Raw genomic sequence first — 19,799 nt, 5'->3', positions numbered from 1 at the left:
TCAGCTTCTGGGCGGGGGGCTTCACCCCACAGACCCCCCACATTACAGCCCTCTTAACCCCCCCGCCACTTTAAGCATTTTTTTTTTATGTAGATGTAAATTAATATTCAAAGTTTTCAGCGAGTTGACAGTAGAGGTGGGACGAAGTCACCGTCAAGTCATAAATCTCCAAATCCCAAGTCAAGTCTCAAGTCAGCTTGCAAACAATTGGTGGTTATTATGACTTGGGATTTGCTGGGATTCATGACTTGAGTGACTTGATGGTGACTTCGTCCCACCTCTAGTTGACAGCCGGGCTGCACAATATGGACAAATTATCATATCTCAATATCAACATGATCGATAGGACTATCATTTGACACAAAGTGCAGCAACAGTGAAAACAAGTACACAAACATACTAAATATGAATGACACTGAGACATCGCGCTAAGAAGTGAAAACAGGAGGACAGACACGCTGATTGCAGTAAAAACGCTGACTGAACTTTAGGGTAAAGATATAAACAGATTAGAGACTCCAGGTCTGTAACGGTGAACATTTAACGGCACTCGCGACACTTTGGCCATTTCAAAATCATTTTTGAACCTGGAGCCTGTTTTCAGACAGACAAAAACAAAACTTTCAAACCATCACAGGCTAAACAGTGATGTGGTGTTAGCGTATGGAACAAACTAAAACGTCCAAACTGAATCACTGATGGCATTGTTTGTCCAAACGTGTACGTTGACCTATTGACCTGTAAGAGGACAGACAGAAAAACATCCACTTCTTGATGAATCAACAACAAAAAAAAAAGAACAAAAAAACAGAAAGACCAAAGTGTTTGTGCCATTTTTATTCCACGAAAACACATCTCACGTAAAACTTTCAAGAAAGACTTCAATCAAACAAAGTCAGTGAAGTCGTCCACGGTGGACATCAGTCTTTTCCTCTGTCCCGAGGACTCAGGATTCTGCGCTAGATTACTTTGCTGAAGGGACTTGTTTTGACCGTGTCCTTGTGGCAGAGAGACACTCGCTGTCAGGCGGGACTGCAGGTCCTCCTGGGCCTGAAGCAGACACAAGCCGGCGTCACATTTTCATCAGAAGTATCAAGTAAGCGACAGGTCGCAGTCCGGTTCCTTACCTTGGTCCGGATCCTCTTAATGTGCCGTAACCTTGCCAGCCACTTAGAGGCGTACGCGTCCGATGGGTTGGCTCGGTACTGATGCACCAAAGAGGCCATCTGAGGACAGATGATGCAAAGTTAGGTGGGCGCCAGCGACATGCTGTGACAAGGACAGTGAGGACTTACATTAGCATGCAGCGCCATCTGCCTGACCAAAAACGGAAGGTTGCGGTCTGAAATGATTTTTGCTACTGTAGTGTCCACGAGCCCCTCCAGATCTAAGACAGAGGACAGGAATGAAAGAAGAACACACACAGAGCACAAAAGACCCACGGAGTGCACAGAGACCCGCAGCGGCACCTCGCTCACCTTTGCGACACTGGAGCGTGACAAGGTTACAGTCGTAGTCCAGAGGTCTGATGATCACCTCCACAAAGTTAAACTGACCCTGAAGAAGAAGAAGATGGCAGCTGCAGTTGGTGCTGGTCTCACACAGATGTTCAGGAGGACGGTGTCTTACCTTGATGGTGCCCAGCTTGTAGTCTTCTGCAGAGTCATTGTAGACCACAACCACAAAGTCATTGCCGATGTGTCGCTTCTTGTTGCAACAGCCTTTGTCGCTTTCCCTGTTTGGCATCAGTGTGGCGATGTGGAAGATGGCTGCAGAGACACGAGGCCAAAACCGTAGAATGAAAGTCCAAAGCACAACAGAACAGCAGAATCCCAAGAGTCTGGGGAAGAACGGTCGGCTCCAGACAAACGTGAGCGGATGTTGAATGAACTTGTGTTCCATCACATCTGAATGTTTAGAAATCCAAAACTTGTTTGTGGGATTTGGGAGCATCATATGGTTGGGGGTGGGCGGGATGTTGTGCTTTAATAGCTGACCTGACATGAGTATAATCACTCAGTCTTACTGGGACTCGAACCTTCACCTTCTGGTCGTCTTTTCAACTATCGGCACTGTTTGTTTACCTGCAACATTTTTGTGACTGAGGGCAGTTTGTCAGTTTGACCAAAGCAGAGGGTCACCGCATGGCTTCAGGTGAACTGGGCTAGCCGGTGAACTGGGTTTCAAAGTTTAGAGCCGCTCGCCTTTAAAGTGCGTGTGTTTACGTTTTAAGGATCTGCAGCCATGCTGGATCAGGTTGGACTTTGAGGATTATATCTACTCACCCTGCATGATGTCATCATGCCAACAGTAAGTGAACTCGCCATCATCTCCGTATTGGTCAAGTCCACCAAGGAAGATCTGGTCCGGGTCACAGTCTTTGAGGTGGATCAACTTGCCCAGGCCTGTTAGGAAGGTGGCGTAGCGGTTTGATCCGTATTCGTTGGACAGGATGGAAACCTCGTTGTTAACCTTAAAGTTAAAAAACAGCGTCAGAAAGTTGCAGACAGAAAACGGTCCTATTTTCAGAGCTGCTCTCACCTGGCCAGCGCCAACAAACACCACACCAATCTTATGTGTGTCATAAGGTGGCATCTGGTCCAGAACCTTGAGGGCACGATCAATCACCTAGCAGACAGAGTCAATGTTCAAAACTCCACACAAACAGATCCCAGATCAGATAAGAGGGTGACTCACCTGAGTTTTGGGTAGGAGCAGCGGCTTGTTGGCTTCATTTCCAAAGAAAGGGGAGTGGTAGAGCTGGAGGAAGACAAAGCTAGGAGACAAGAGAAAATAAAGAAGACGTGAGGTGGACAGACAGAACAGAGTTAACATGATCCTCAAAACTGTTGGCCACAAAAAATGGAACTTGAGGTCCATAAAGAACTACATCACTGATGTAGTTATTGTGATCCGTAATGTAGTGGTTAATAACAGGTGAGTAATCCAGTGTTGTCATATGTCAAAATGAGTCCAAATATTTTTTTTTTACTGTTTTTCAATTTCAATTTATTTTCATTTATGTAGCACCAAATCACAAGAGAGTTGCCTCAAAGCGCTTCACACAGGTAAGGTCTAACCTTACCAACCCCCAGAGCAACAGTGGTAAGGAAAAACTCCCTGTGAGGAAGAAACCTCAAGCAGACCAGACTCAAAGGGGTGACCCTCTGCTTGGGCCATGATACAGACACAAATTACAGAACAATTCACAAAACAAATATACAGGAAATGCTGTTGGTGCACAGGACAGGAGGGTCTCCAACACGAATACAACTCCCATCTCTGGATGGAACTGCACTTTAAACAGAGAGAAAAAACAGAATCAGGCATCAGAAAGACAAGAAATACAGTATAATTTGTCAGCATTAAACAAAAAGAAAAACAGAGAAATACTAAGGTGATCGCCGGCCACTAGCCCTAAACTTCACTAAAAGACCCAGAATTTAGGTAAAGTTGAGGCCGCGGCCCGCTCCAATTACTAATAAAATGAACTGAGTAATGAGTAAAATGAGTAAAAAGCATAAAACAAAACTATGCCAGTATGCTGCCATATGAAAGGGAAAATAAGTGCATCTTAAGTTTGGACTTGAAAGTCTCCACAGAATCTGACTGTTTTATTGATGCAGGGAGATCATTAAGAGAAAGCTCTGTGACCCACAGACTTCTTATTCACCTTAGGGACACAAAGTAGTCCTGCACCCTGAGAACATAAAGCCCGGGCCGGTACGTAAGGTTTAATTAGGTCAGCTAGGTAGGGAGGTGCCAGTCCATGAATAATTTTATAGGTTAGTAGCAGAACCTTAAAATCTGATCTCACTGGGACAAGAAGCCAGTGAAGAGACGCCAAAATGGGTGTAATGTGGTCAAACTTTCTGCTTCCTGTCAAAAGTCTGGCTGCAGCATTTTGAACCAGTTGGAGACCCCTAATGCTGGACTGCGGTAAACCAGAAAATAGAACATTGCAGTAGTCCAATCTAGAAGAGATGAACACATGGATCAGGGTCTCAGCATCAGCCATAGACAGGATGGGACGAATCTTCGCTATATTTCGCAGGTGGAAGAAAGCAGTCCTAGTAATATTTCTAATGTGGAGGTCAAAGGACAACGTAGGATCAAAAATTACCCCAAGGTTCCTCACTTTGTCAGTGTGATGTATGACACACGAGCCAAGGCTGAGTGTTAACTGGTCAAATTGATGCCGATGTCTCACTGGACCAAGAACCATCATTTCAGTCTTATCAGAGTTCAAAAGTAGGAAGTTTTTAGACATCCAGCTTCTCACTGATGCAAGGCAATCTTCTAAGGATTTTATGTGAACGAGATTACCAGCAGTTATCAGCATGTATAACTGAGTATCATCTGCATAGCAGTGAAAGGTAATCCCAAAATGCTGCAATATGTGCCCAAGGGGTGCTATATAAAGGGAGAAAAGCAGGGGGCCTAAGACAGAACCCTGTGGAACCCCAAATTTCATGTCACTAAGGTTAGAGGTAGTGTTACTGTACAAAACACAGAACGACTGGTCAAGTATGACATCAACCATGCAAGGGCACTCACAGTAATCCCAAAATGATTTTCCAGCCTATCAAGTAGAATATGATGATCCACTGTATCAAATGCAGCACTGAGATCTAACAGCACCAGAACCGTAGTGGTGTCCGAATCCATTGTAAGCAGAAGATCATTCACCACTTTAGTGAGAGCCGTCTCTGTGGAATATTTTCTAAAAGCAGACTGCAGTGGCTCAAAGAGATTATTCTCAGTAAGATAGTCTACAAGCTGCCATGACACCACTTTTTCCAGAATTTTAGAGCAAAATGATAGATTTGATATCGGCCAATAGTTTTTCAATACACTAGGGTCAAGATTAGATTTCTTAAGTAATGGTTTAATCACTGCAGATCTGAAACATTTAGGAACAGATCCAGAAGTTAAAGAAAGATTAATAATTTCCAGCACAGTCGGCCCAAGAGTGGGCCACAGGTCCTTAAACTGTTTTGTTGGTATAGGATCAAATAAACAGGTTGTGCTTTTTGTAGACGTTACAAGTTTTGTCAGCATGTCTAGTGGGATACTATCAAATTCTGTAAATCTAGGTAATACCTCAGTAATGGCACCCACCTCAATAGCAGGGTGTAGTGGCTGGGTTAAGGCATGCTGGGATATGTTTAACCTAATGTCTAAAATTTTCTTCCCAAAGTAATCCAGGAAATCTTGTGCTGTAAAAGGAGAGTGAACTACAGGTGGTTGTCTATGAATAAGTGTTGCCACCGTGTCGAACAAGAACTTTGAGTTATGCTCGTTTTTGTTGATCAAAAACAGGGGAGGTGATGGTCTAGTGGTTAAGGTGTTGGGCCTGAGTCCAGAAGATCATGGGTTCAAATCCCCGCCTGACTGGAAAATCACTAAGGGCCCTTGGGCAAGGCCTTTAATCCCCTATTGTTCCCGGTGTGTAGTGAGCACCTTGTATGGCAGCACCCTGACATCGGGGTGAATGTGAGGCATAATTGTAAAGCGCTTTGAGCATCTGATGCAGATGGAAAAGCGCTATATAAATGCAGTCCATTTACCATTACCATTTATCAAATCAGAGTAGTAAGTCCACTTTGTAGCCAATAATGCATGCTTATAGTCTAAGATAGCATCACACCACGCAAGGTGGAATACTTCTAATTTTGAACGACGCCATTTCTATTCTAGACCTCCTGCTTTATGCTTGAGGTCACGCAGATAATCATTGAACCAAGGTGACTGTGATTTGGGGGAGCGCGGTTTTAACACAGGTGGTGCAATCATGTCGAGTGCAGTTTTGAGCGCTGAGTTTAAACTATCCACAAGTCTGTCTACTGACTGGGTATTTGTCAAATGTGAAGCTAAGACATCAGGCAGTCTAGCTTCTAGTTCAGTCTTAGTTGAGGAGTTGATGCATCGCCGTAATGATATATAAGGTTGTTGTTCCACTAAACACGGCAGCGAAACTGTAAACTTAATAAGTGAGTGATCAGACACCACTGATGTAAGAGGCATGATGTCAATATTCGTGACAGCAATACCATGTGCAAGAACCAGATCCAGGGTATTTCCACTAATGTGCGTCGAATCCTGAATGCATTGCCGAAATCCTAATGCATCCACAATTTCCATAAATGATTTGCAGAGGGGATCAGAAGGCTTATTTATATGAATGTTAAAGTCAACAATGATCAGAATGTTATCTACACTAGTTGACAAGTTAGAGATGAACGCACCAAATTCATCAAAGAATTCAGAATATGGGCCAGGAGGCCTATATACAGTGACAAAGTAATACGACTGATTTTTATTCTTCTGACCTTGGCAATGTGTAATATCCTGAGCAGAGCGGAGAATCAGATGCTCAAACGAGTTATATTTGTGACCCCCAACAGCTAATAAGCTAAACCTAGATTTATAAATAACAGCAACACCCCCGCCTTGCTTCGCATCACAAGGGACATGACTAAATGTATATGCTGGTGGGCAGGCCTCATTTAAGGGGAGGACAGTTGCAGGTTTAAGCCAGGTTTCATATAACCCAATCATATCTAAGTGATGATCAATAATTAGATCACTGATCAACAATGATTTTGAGGACAGTGATCTTATGTTAATGAGACCCAGTCTAAGGACCTCAGTGGGGTTGACAGTTGAACTATTTGGGTTCAGGGGTGGTTCCAGAGTAGCATATATAAGATGCCTAGAAGTAGGTTTAGGTTTAAGACATTCCACGCGCGTTGTAGGTAGCAGACACGAAATCTTTGCTATTGCTGGAACAACCACTGGGCCATCTTCAATTTCAACATCATCCAATATAGTAATGGGTATTAAGTTTGCAAAGCATATCCCTCTATGATTTTTATGGACACGTCTATTGAAGCAGGACACAGTCTCAACTTGTTGAAATTTCCTCCCTGGCAAATAAACTGCACTATCACCATAGTGGATTTTCTGCACTAAATTCCCTGCTAAGCTAATGGATTGTACATCCACATTTGTCATAAGCCTTGCAGGGTCTCTAATCACCTAATTACTGTTACAAGTTATTTTTGTAATCTAGACAGCCTAAGCTTTCTAATGATGGCCACCATCCAGAGAGACAACTGGTCCCTCCGGATGGTGGCCATCCAGGACTGAAGGCGGTTCTGCAGTGTGGCAGATGCGGCGACGTTCAACACTCACACATAATCTCTGACTTGACTTGTTGGGAAAATGGGTTCAGGGATAAAGCACGAGAAACATACCTAGGACTCAGACCAGAGATCTTCTCAGCACTCGGTCCAGGCCGACTGTGGTAGGTGTCCCTCTCAGTCCTCCTTTCTCTCCTGGAGGATGGAGCTGAGACAGAGATGGTGTGACCGCGAGGTCGGTGACCTCCACTGGGGGATATTGGTGTGGCCTGTGGAGCTGCTGGTGGGAACTCCAGCCTCATCCATGCTCCTCCACCCGAACTTTCACCCACATGTACCTGACCTCCCATGTCATCCGTGTCCCCTACCAGGCATCCTTCCACCTTCTCCTTCTCAAAATAAAGCAGCTGGGGTGGACCTTTGCCTTCTGAAGGTGCCCTTGGCCGCGGTGTGTCTTCCAGTCCTCTCTCTGATTCCATAGCAGCCTTGTAGTAGGCTTCAGGTAGGGTCTGGAGCTCAGGAGAGGAGCTGGACTTATTAAGTCCAGGACCCTGAGACTGACAATAGGCCTGAAAAGAAAGCTCCACCTCCTGGCTCATGGGGGTGGAGGGTCCCAGAGTAGGTTGATCAATTGGAATGGCTCCCTCACTCACTTCCTCTAGAGTGGACTTTTCATCATATTGACTTGAAGTGGACGAAGACTGAAGGAGATACAACAGATTTTAACGGCTGCAGACACACGAAACCTTCTGTGAAATTTAAGAATACAAAAACAAAAAAAAAAAAAAAGCAGCACCTACTCTGCTCAGGGTTCCACAAACTGAGGTCTTTGTGAACTTCTCATCGGACACAAAGATCGTATCCGAGGTCACCGGCTCAAATCCTGCACCCTCCAGCCAGTCAGATGGGGAGGGGGTCAAGGTGACCCTTGACCCCTCCTCCAGCATGACCACAGAGCCCACAGAGCCTGCAAAATACACACCAGCAAACAAAACGCTTTAGACAGGAAACCCACAACAACGGCAACGGCACACAAACAAAGGTCAGTCAACGAAACAAGACACAAACCCGCAGTTCTGTCGGCGCAACAGCAACCTTGGATTTGCTGTGGCGACCTGAGTGCAAACAAGGGACTCGCGTTACACACCCCGACGATTTCCAGCTATAATCAGAACATTGTTTCATTTGTGGAAATATTGAGACAATCAAATCTGCTTTTCGTTGTCTAACTACTTTCGTTGTCTACTGAGCAGGCGAAGGTAAGATCCGTCATATTACTGCTCTGCGCTCCTTTAGCACAAGCTAAGCAGCAAGCTAACGTGGATGAGCTAGCGATGTAGCATAAAGTTACGGTGGCTAACGGCGGCTCCTCCACAGCCGAGGCGCCTCCGTGCCGTTTTCCCACTTCCACACAAACGTTTAAAAACGCAGTAGTTAGCAGTAAGATGGATAAACGCTGTGCCGCGGATCACCTGCAGCGTTGGTGACCAAAGAGGTAACGGAGGCTAGCCAGTCTAGCCTAGCTAGGTGTGTTTTTGCTCTGCCGAGCAGCACGGCCTCCACTGGATATCATTTGGCAAGCCCGGGGATTGGGCCGATGTTACGGCTCTAAGAGTCTGTGTCGCCGCCTTTTCACACTCATCATCGTCGTGCTTTGCCGAACTAGCTCGGACGTCGGCTAACATTACATTTCCCTGTGTTTATTTTGCGTCTTCATTATTTTACAGGGAAGCAGCAAGAGGCTAAGCAGCTATCACTTGGAGCTAGTTAGCTTAAGTCTTAAAAAAAAACTAAAAAAATAAATAAATAAATAAAAATTGCTGTTGTTGCTAGCAAATGTTAGGAAAGATAGTGATCCTAACTACTAAACTTTGTGTTTATTTAGCTTGAAAGAGCCCAGCAGCCAATTTTTGTGGCATTTGGTGACTTTGTTTACAAATTGCAGTTAGCAGCCGATACTGCAGCTAACCAGCATTAATGTAAACAGTGAGTGCGTGCTAACTCTGGCTAAGAGACGATCCGTATGTTACATGAGGTGTTCTTGTCGACAACGGCAGAAAAATCACCAAAAACAACAGATAAGTAGACTCTTTCATTCATATACCCATCATACATCACAACCCAAGAGCCACCGGACCATTCTGACCACGAACAGCCCCCCAACAATGAACAGAAAGCGGATAAACAAGGCAAAAAAAATGGAGACGACCCGGCAACCCCCAAACAAATATGGCAGCAAGTAAGAAAAACATGAGGATCCGACACGGGAAAAATCAAACGAGGACAACGCGGATATAGATAATGACAAACAACCAGCAAAAAAAGCCAAACTAAATACAGATCCTGAACTTGAAGACACGGACTTGGATTATGACGAGGCTGGACTTAGCCAGGATGAGATAGTCAATGACAACATGGTAACAGAAACCACTGATGCAGACACTGAGGGAATAAGTAAGGAAGATATAGGAACAACCTCCCTCAACAGGAGAGAACTAAGGAACTGCCATACCCTCGATTACAAAGCATTTAGCGAAGGCAAAAGGACAGACGAGAGAAGTACACAAGATGGGAGAAAAAAGGGAGCAAAAAAGACAGAAAAAAATACAGACCAGCAGCAACACCTAGCCCAGGCTAACATGGAAACACTGCTACACAAAGAAACGAAGCTCAGAGTGGGAAAATAGCTTAAGCGACAAAGAACACAGACTCAAACAGCAAGAAGAAATGCTGCTACAGAGAGAAGAAGAGACCCGGAGGAAAGACGCAAAAGTGAGAGAGGAATGCGAAGAGCTTTTGGAGAAAAAAACTCCAGGACAAGCAGAAAAAACTGCAGGACAAGGACGACGGGATAAAAAAAGGAAGAAAAAGTGGAAGAAAGAGAAGCAAAAGCAGAGGAGAAAGAAAGAATGCTAATCGAGTGGCAGAAAAAACTGCTGGAAAAGGAAAAACGTAATAAAAAGCAACAGTCAAACCAAGTCGGACTTGCACAACAACAGAATGCAACACCAGGAAGACACAGATAAAATTGACAGACTAACCTTCAGCTTTCAGGCTCCTCTCCTGTGGAACCAGCTCCCAATTCGGATCAGGGAGACAGACACCCTCTCTACTTTTAAGATTAGGCTTAAAACTTTCCTTTTTGCTAAAGCTTATAGTTAGGGCTGGATCAGGTGACCCTGAACCATCCCTTAGTTATGCTGCTATAGACTTAGACTGCTGGGGGGTTCCCATGATGCACTGAGTGTTTCTTTCTCTTTTTGCTCTGTATGCACCACTCTGCATTTAATCATTAGTGATTGATCTCTGCTCTCTTCCACAGCATGTCTTTTTCCTGGTTCCCCTCCTCAGCCCCAACCAGTCCCAGCAGAAGACTGCCCCTCCCTGAGCCTGGTTCAGCTGGAGGTTTCTTCCTGTTAAAAGGGAGTTTTTCCTTCCCACTGTCGCCAAGTGCTTGCTCACAGGGGGTCGTTTTGACCGTTGGGGTTTTTACGTAATTATTGTGTCTTCTGTCTTGACTCTTGTAGAGACATTCTTCTCTACAAGAGTCAAGACAGAAGTCAGACCACCAGAGCAAGAATTTTAGCTGAGGAAGCTTCTGCGATTTGAAGCGAAACGTCCTCGCGTCAAGCAACCCAGTCCAGTCGAAGATTCAAGCTTCTCTACTAAGCAATAAAGGAAGCCCTAAAAGAGACGATAGGACAAAGAACAATAAGCATAAACCAACAAAAAAGAGAAAAGACCCGGAAACAAAAGGCCTGCGGGAGGAAGTGAGAGAGAAAAAGAAAATTTTCCAGAAGGCCTGCAAAGAGGGAAAAAAGGAAGCATTATCAATCAATCAATCAACTTTTTTCTTATATAGCGCCAAATCACAACAAACAGTTGCCCCAAGGCGCTCCATATTGTAAGGCAAGGCCATACAATAATTATGAAAAACCCCAACGGTCAAAACGACCCCCTATGAGCAAGCACCTGGCAACAGTGGGAAGGAAAAACTCCCTTTTAACAGGAAGAAACCTCCAGCAGAACCAGGCTCAGGGAGGGGCAGTCTTCTGCTGAGACTGGTTGGGGCTGAGGGAAAAAAACAGGAAAAAGACATGCCGTGAAGGGGGGCAGAGATCGATCACTAATGATTAAATGCAGAGTGATGCATACGGAGCAAAAAGAGAAAGAAACAGTGCATCATGGGAACCCCCCAGCAGTCTACGTCTATAGCAGCATAACCAAGGGATGGTCCAGGGTCACCCGATCCAGCCCTAACTATAAGCCTTAGCAAAAAGGAAAGTTTTAAGCCTAATCTTAAAAGTAGAGAGGGTATCTGTCTCCCTGATCTGAATTGGGAGCTGGTTCCACAGGAGAGGAGCCTGAAAGCTGAAGGCTCTGCCTCCCATTCTACTCTTACAAACCCTAGGAACTACAAGTAAGCCCGCAGTCTGAGAGCGAAGCGCTCTAATGGGGTAATATGGTACTACGAGGTCCCTAAGATAAGATGGGACCTGATTATTCAAAACCTTATAAGTAAGAAGAAGAATTTTAAATTCTATTCTAGAATTAACAGGAAGCCAATGAAGAGAGGCCAACACGGGTGAGATATGCTCTCTCCTGCTAGTCCCCGTCAGTACTCTAGCTGCAGCATTCTGAACCAACTGAAGGCTTTTTAGGGAACTTTTAGGACAACCTGATAATAATGAATTACAATAGTCCAGCCTAGAGGAAATAAATGCATGAATTAGTTTTTCAGCATCACTCTGAGACAAGACCTTTCTGATTTTAGAGATATTGCGTAAATGCAAAAAAGCAGTCCTACATATTTGTTTAATATGCGCTTTGAATGACATATCCTGATCAAAAATGACTCCAAGATTTCTCACAGTATTACTAGAGGTCAGGGTAATGCCATCCAGAGTAAGGATCTGGTTAGACACCATGTTTCTAAGATTTGTGGGGCCAAGTACAATAACTTCAGTTTTATCTGAGTTTAAAAGCAGGAAATTAGAGGTCATCCATGTCTTTATGTCTGTAAGACAATCCTGCAGTTTAGCTAATTGGTGTGTATCCTCTGGCTTCATGGATAGATAAAGCTGGGTATCATCTGCGTAACAATGAAAATTTAAGCAATACCGTCTAATAATACTGCCTAAGGGAAGCATGTATAAAGTGAATAAAATTGGTCCTAGCACAGAACCTTGTGGAACTCCATAATTAACTTTAGTCTGTGAAGAAGATTCCCCATTTACATGAACAAACTGTAATCTATTAGACAAATATGATTCAAACCACCGCAGCGCAGTGCCTTTAATACCTATGACATGCTCTAATCTCTGTAATAAAATTTTATGGTCAACAGTATCAAAAGCAGCACTGAGGTCTAACAGAACAAGCACAGAGATAAGTCCACTGTCCGAAGCCATAAGAAGATCATTTGTAACCTTCACTAATGCCGTTTCTGTACTATGATGAATTCTAAAACCTGACTGAAACTCTTCAAATAGACCATTCCTCTGCAGGTGATCAGTTAACTGTTTTACAACTACCCTCTCAAGAATCTTTGAGAGAAAAGGAAGGTTGGAAATTGGCCTATAATTAGCTAAGATAGCTGGGTCAAGTGATGGCTTTTTAAGTAATGGTTTAATTACTGCCACCTTAAAGGCCTGTGGTACATAACCAACTAACAAAGATAGATTGATCATATTTAAGATTGAAGCATTAAATAATGGTAGGACTTCCTTGAGCAGCCTGGCAGGAATGGGGTCCAATAAACATGCCGATGGTTTGGACGAAGCAACCAATGAAAATAACTCAGACAGAACAACCGGAGAGAAAGAGTCTAACCAAATACCGGCATCACTGAAAGCAGCCAAAGATAACGATACGTCTTTGGGATGGTTATGAGTAATTTTTTCTCTAATAGTCAAAATTTTGTTAGCAAAGAAAGTCATGAAGTCATTACTAGTTAAAGTTAATGGAATACTCAGCTCAATAGAGCTCTGACTCTTTGTCAGCCTGGCTACAGTGCTGAAAAGAAACCTGAGGTTATTCTTATTTTCTTCAATTAGTGATGAGTAGAAAGATGTCCTAGCTTTACGGAGGGCTTTTTTATAGAGCAACAGACTCTTTTTCCAGGCTAAGTGAAGATCTTCTAAGTTAGTAAGACGCCATTTCCTCTCCAACTTATGGGTTATCTGCTTTAAGCTACGAGTTTGTGAGTTATACCACGGAGTCAGACACTTCTGATTTAAAGCTCTCTTTTTCAGAGGAGCTACAGCATCCAAAGTTGTCTTCAAAGAGGATGTAAAACTATTGACGAGATACTCTAACTCCCTTACAGAGTTTAGGTAGCTACTCTGCTCTGTGTTGGTATATGACATTAGAGAACATAACGAAGGAATCATATCCTTAAACCTAGTTACAGCGCTTTCTGAAAGACTTCTAGTGTAATGAAACTTATTCCCCACTGCAGGGTAGTCCATCAGGGTAAATGTAAATGTTATTAAAAAATGATCAGACAGAAGGGAGTTTTCAGGGAATACTGTTAAATCTTCTATTTCCATACCATAAGTCAGAACAAGATCTAAGATATGATTAAAGTGGTGGGTGGACTCATTTACTTTTTGAGCAAAGCCGATAGAGACTAATAATAGATTAAATGCAGTGTTGAGGCTGTCATTCTCAGCATCTGTGTGGATGTTAAAATCGCCCACTATAATTATCTTATCTGAGCTAAGCACTAAGTCAGACAAAAGGTCTGAAAATTCACAGAGAAACTGACAGTAACGACCAGGTGGACGATAGATAATAACAAATAAAACTGGTTTTTGGGACTTCCAATTTGGATGGACAAGACTAAGAGACAAGCTTTCAAATGAATTAAAGCTCTGTCTAGGTTTTTGATTAATTAATAAGCTGGAATGGAAGATTGCTGCTAATCCTCCGCCACGGCCCGTGCTACGAGCATTCTGACAGTTAGTGTGACTCGGGGGTGTTGACTCATTTAAACTAACATATTCATCCTGCTGTAACCAGGTTTCTGTTAGGCAGAATAAATCAATACGTTGATCAATTATTATATCATTTACCAACAGGGACTTAGAAGAGAGAGACCTAATGTTTAATAGACCACATTTAACTGTTTTAGTCTGTGGTGCAGTTGAAGGTGCTATATTATTTATTATTACCAGTAGAGACCCAAGAAACGTCCATCCATCCATCCATTTTCTTCCGCTTTATCCGGAGTCAGGTCACGGGGGCAGCAGCTCAAGCAAAGCCGCCCAGACCTCCCGATTCACACACACCTCCCCCAGCTCCTCCGGAGGAACCCCAAGGCGTTCCCAAGCCAGCCAAGAGATGTAGTTCCTCCAGCGTGTCCTGGGTCTTCCCCGGGGCCTCCTCCCAATGGGACGTGCCCGGAACACCTCTCCAGCGAGGCATCCAGGGGGCATCCGGAAAAGATGCCCGAGCCACCTCAACTGACTCCTTTCGATGTGGAGGAGCAGCGGCTCGACTCCGAGCTCCTCCCGAGTGACCGAGCTCCTCACCCTATCTCTAAGGGAGCGTCTAGCCACCCTTCGGAGGAAACTCATCTCGGCCGCTTGTACTCACAATCTCGTTCTTTCGGTCATGGGCCAAATCTCATGACCATAGGTGAGGATCGGAACGTAGATCGATCGGTAAATCGAGAGCTTTGCCCCCCTACTCAGCTCTCTCTTCACCACGATGGTCCGATACAGCGACCGCATCACTCCAGATGCTGCACCGATCCGTCTATCGATCTCACGCTCCATCCGTCCTTCACTCGTGAACAAGACCCCAAGATACTTAAACTCCTCCACTTGAGGCAAGGACACTCCACCGACCTGAAGAGGGCAAAGCACCTTTTTCCGGTCGAGAACCATGGCCTCGGATTTGGAGGTGCTGATTTTCATCCCGGACGCTTCACACTCGGCTGCAAACCGCCCCAGTGCATGCTGAAGGTCCTGATTTGATGAAGCCAACAGAACCACAGATTCTGTGGTTCCCAAACCAGACCCTCTCTACACCCTGGCTGTGCCTAGCAATTCTGTCCATAAAAATAATGAACAGAACCGGTGACAAAGGGCAGCCCTGGTGGAGGCCAACATGCACTGGGAACAGGTTTGACTTACTACCGGCAATGTGAACCAAGCTCCTGCTGCGGTCGTACAGGGACCGGATAGCCCTTAGCAAAGGACCCCGGACCCCGTACTCCCGGAGCACCCCCCACAGGGTGCCCCGAGGGACACTGTTGAACGCCTTCTCCAGATCCACTAAATACATGTGGACTGGTTGGGCGAACTCCCATGAACCCTCGAGCACCCGATGCAGCGTGTAGAGCTGGTCCAATGTGCCGCGACCAGGATGAAAACCACACTGCTCCTCCTGAATCCGAGGTTCGACCATCGGTCGAATTCTCCTCTCCAGTACTCTGGAATAGACCTTACCCGGGAGGCTGAGGAGTGTGATCCCCCTATAGTTGGAACACACCCTCCGGTCCCCCTTCTTAAACAGAGGGACCACCACCCCAGTCTGCCACTGTCCCTGATCACTACGCGATGTTGCAGAGGCGTGTCAGTCAAGACAGTCCCACAACATCCAGAGACTTAAGGTACTCAGGACAGATTTCATCCACCCCAGGAGCCTTGCCACCGAGGAGCTTTCTAACCCACCTCGGTGACTTCGGCCTGGGTAATGGATGAGTCTGCCTCTGAGTCCCCAGTCTCTGCTTCCTCTTTGGAAGACATGACGATGGGATTGAGGAGATCCTCGAAGTATTCCTTCCACCGCCCGACAACATCACCAGTCAGGGTCAACAGCTCCCCACCCACACCGTAAACAATGCTGGCGGAGAGCTGCTTCCGCCTCCCAAGGGGTTGGACGGTTTGCCAGAATCTCTTCGAGGCCGACCGACAGTCCTCCTCCATGGCCTCCCCGAACTCCTCCCAGACCTGAGTTTTTGCCTCTGCGACCGCACGGGCTGCGGCACGCTTGGCTTGCCGGTACCTGTCAGCTGCCTCTGGGGTCCCACCTACCAACAAAGATAAGTAGGACTCCTTCTTCAGCTTGACGGCATCCCTTACTTCCGGCGTCCACCACCAGGTTCGGGGATTGCCGCCGCGACAGGCACCAGAGACCTTGTGACCACAGCTATGAGCGGCCGCATCGACAATGGAGGTGGAGAACATGGTCCACTTGGACTCCATGAATCCAACCTCCCCCGGAATCTGTGAGAAGCTCTCCTGGAGGTGGTAGTTGAAGACCTCACTGACAGAGAGTTCCGCCAGTCGTTCCCAGCAGACCCACACAATACGTTTGGGCCTGCCAGGTCTGACCGGCTTCCTCCCCTCCCAGCGGATCCAACTCACCACCAGGTGGTGATCGGTCGACAGCTCTGCCCCTCTCTTCACTCGGGTGTCCGAGACACGTGGCCGAAGGTCAGATGATACGTCTACAAAGTCGATCATCGACCTCCGGCTCAGGGCGTCCTGGTGCCACATGCACTTATGGACACCCTTGTGCTCGAACATGGTGTTCGTGATGGACAAACTGTGACTAGCACATAAGTCCAACAACTGAACGCCACTCGGGTTCAGATCGGGGAGGCCGTGCTTTCCGATCACCCCCCTCCAGGTCTCACTGTCGCCGCCCATGTGGGCGTTGAAATCCCCCAGGAGAACAACGGAGTCCCCAGTCGGAGCGCTATCTAGTACCCCTCCCAGGGACTCCAGGAAGGTCGGGTACTCTGCACTGCTGCTCGGCCCATAAGCTGAGACAATGGTGAGAGACCTGTCCCCGACCCGAAGGCGTAGGGAGGCGACCCTCTCGTTCACTGGAGTGAACTCCAACACATGGCGACTGAGCTGGGGAGCAATAAGCAGTGCGACCCCAGCTCTCCGCCTCTCCCTGTGGGCAATGCCAGAAAAATGAAGCTTCCAGCCCCTCTCCAGGAGTTGGGTACCAGAGCCCAAGCTGTGCGTGGAGGTGAGCCCGACTATCTCTAGTCAGTATCTCTCAACCTCCCGCACAAGCTCAGGCTCCTTCCCCCCCAGCGAGGTGACATTCCACGTCCCAACAGCCAGCGGCTGTGAGCATGGACCGGGCCGCCGGGCCACCCGCCCTCGACCGCCACCCAATCCTCTCTGCACCCGACCCCCATGGCCCCCTCTGCAGGTGGTGAACCCACAGGAGGGCGGGCCTACGTCGCTCTTTCGGACTGAGCCCAGCTGGGCCCCATGGGCTAAGGCGTGAGCCCCAGCCTGGCTCCACCATACCGGGCGACGTCTCGGTCCTTGATTTTTTTTACTGGTCATGGAGGTTCTGAACTGCCCTTAGTCTGACCCGTCACCTAGGACCTGTTTGCCTTGGGAGACCCTACAAGGGGCACAAAGCCCCCGACAACACAGCTCCTAGGATCATCCGGGTAAGAATCCTACAACATAGTGTAAAACCCCTGATACAAATCTGTGAACTACAGGGAGGTGGTAAGGAAAACATAGGAACTGCAAACCACATTTTACTATTAAACCACCTGATTGACAACAAAAAACCAAGATACATAACATTCCTGGATGTGACCAAAGCATATGATAAAGCCTGGGCAGATGCCCTGATGTACATTCTCTACAAAAATGGACTAATGCCATGTTCACACCGGGCGTAATCAGACTCTACAAATTCGCGTGGGTCGCCAGGCGACGGACGCGCCTCCTTCACCCGGTGTGTCACTCTGCTTGGGTGGACTTTCGCTGCGAAAATTCGCCCCGGTGCATCATCAAATAGGAGGAGCTTCCATTCCGCTTGCCGGCTCCGGTTGTCAGTCGAGCTAACATGACGGACCTTGATCACATGGAGCAAGTTGCTGTGGAAAGCTCCTAATACAGAGAGTATCATTATTTGCTGCAAGAGCTGTGTTTGGGTGACGGCCGCTTTCAGCGGTCCTTCCACCTCTGCGGGAGCCACTTTGAGGATCAACTGTCCCGTTCACGCGCGCACATGTAAACAATAAAAAAAAAAAAAAAAAAAAAGAAAGAAACTCCGCTGCTTGCTGCAGCTGGCTCTTCCCTCAAAAATCTCTGTCATAATTGTATTTAGAAACCAGTCACCATTTGTTTTATTATACAGCTGTGTAGTTAATTAATAAAATATTCTCTACAGACGATTCGCTGGCGCGCACGTAAAAAAAGAAGGAAAAAGCTCCGCTCCCGCTGCTGCAAGTAGGGCTGCTGCTCGCTCCAAAAACTCTGTCATAATTGTGTTTAGAAACCAGTCACCATTTGTTTTATTCTACATATGTGTAGTTAATAAGTAAAATAATCTCCAGGACGATTTGTGCGCACGTAAAATAAAAATAAAAAGAAACTCCGCTCCCCACTGCTGTGGTGCTGCTGCTCACTCCAAAAACTCTGTCATGATTGTGAAATAAAAGACAAAAGAGACATAAGTCCTGCTCACAGGCTGCTACCAGATACAGGACATGTTCATATCTTCAGTCAAACTCCAGACATCTCCACGTCACTACATATTCAGTCCCTGATTGGTCATCGCGACGAGACGAAAAATTTCAGATTTTTGAACTTGGGGAGGAGGGAAACGCGACGTGACATGACGCAATATCGCGCCACAAACGCGCAAAACGCTCAAAATCACTTCACTCGCATCGCTTCACTCGCGTCGCGCTGCGCGGTTTGGTGCCAAAACGCGTCCTTACATAGGGATTACATGGCAACCTGTGGCTGCAGTCGCTCGCGTCGCGCCCGGTGTGAACGCGGCATTAGAGATAAAATATGGCTAAAAATAAAGGAGCTCAACGAAAACCTGAAAGCCTCAATAATGACCAGATATGGACTTACAAGGCAAATACAGATCAAAGACAGCATCAGACAACGAGGAGTTTTGTCAGTCATAATGTACGCACTACTAATAGATGAAATAGTTTAAGAGATCCTGAATAACAACCTTGGAATAGAGACAGGTAGAGGAGAAAAAACAGGATGCCTACTATGGATGGACAACATAGCCCTCATATCAGAGACGGCCAAGGAAATGCAAACAATGCTAAACATAAACGTCTAGCAAATAGGTACCACATAGAATTTGGGGAAGAAAAAAAGCAAAGTTATGACGATAGGGAAACCAAAAGATGATACAAATTTCTACATAGGACCCAAGAAACTGGAAAAATGTGTAAATTACAAATACCTAGGGAAAATAATCAACAATAACAACAACCAAACCGACCACAAAGAAGAAGCAAAAAAGAAAGCAGAAGGAGCCTTACAAACCATCCTACAAATAGCAGGAAGCCCAGATCTAAAAGGAATAGAAATGAGAGTTATCTGGCAACTAGTGGAATCATGCATAATCACAATAACTGTGTACGCAGGAGAATCAGTAGCAACAACAAAAAAGGAGGGAAAAATGAGGAACCAAATCTTGGACAATATATTAAAACAGCTCCTAATACTACCAACAACAACACCGAGAGAAATCATGTATGCGGAAACAGGGCTCTGGGATATAGACCATATAATACAAAAACAAGGTCAACTTCCAAAAAAGGATAAATACAGTAGTATCAGACCTAAAGCATACTCAACAACAACAGTAAACCATGGAAAAGGGAAGTCAACAAGATTAGGGGAA

General features: G+C 45.9%; 1 protein-coding gene across 2 annotated transcripts in view; it reads right to left on the bottom strand.

Moving 5' to 3' along the window:
* Positions 1 to 824: 824 nt before the first annotated feature.
* Positions 825 to 19,799, bottom strand: part of tsc2 (TSC complex subunit 2) — an 86,553-nt gene continuing 67,578 nt past the window's right edge. Inside the window, exons 32-41 of one of the 2 annotated variants that reach the window (XM_034187324.1) lie at positions 7,946 to 8,112; positions 7,260 to 7,846; positions 2,698 to 2,776; positions 2,542 to 2,628; positions 2,286 to 2,472; positions 1,630 to 1,769; positions 1,479 to 1,557; positions 1,296 to 1,387; positions 1,128 to 1,226; positions 825 to 1,050 (exon numbers count right to left, since the gene is read on the bottom strand). In XM_034187324.1, coding sequence (XP_034043215.1) covers positions 886 to 1,050; positions 1,128 to 1,226; positions 1,296 to 1,387; positions 1,479 to 1,557; positions 1,630 to 1,769; positions 2,286 to 2,472; positions 2,542 to 2,628; positions 2,698 to 2,776; positions 7,260 to 7,846; positions 7,946 to 8,112 — 1,682 coding nt within the window. In that variant the 3' untranslated portion in view covers positions 825 to 885. The remainder of the gene's footprint in view (positions 1,051 to 1,127; positions 1,227 to 1,295; positions 1,388 to 1,478; positions 1,558 to 1,629; positions 1,770 to 2,285; positions 2,473 to 2,541; positions 2,629 to 2,697; positions 2,777 to 7,259; positions 7,847 to 7,945; positions 8,113 to 19,799) is intronic. The other variant, XM_034187326.1, reaches the window with a different exon arrangement.

This window comes from Thalassophryne amazonica, chromosome 15 (assembly GCF_902500255.1).
Source record: "Thalassophryne amazonica chromosome 15, fThaAma1.1, whole genome shotgun sequence".
Lineage (NCBI taxonomy): Eukaryota > Metazoa > Chordata > Actinopteri > Batrachoidiformes > Batrachoididae > Thalassophryne > Thalassophryne amazonica.
The sequence above is the reverse complement of the archived record's forward strand: the minus strand, read 5'-3'. Positions and strand labels throughout refer to the sequence as shown.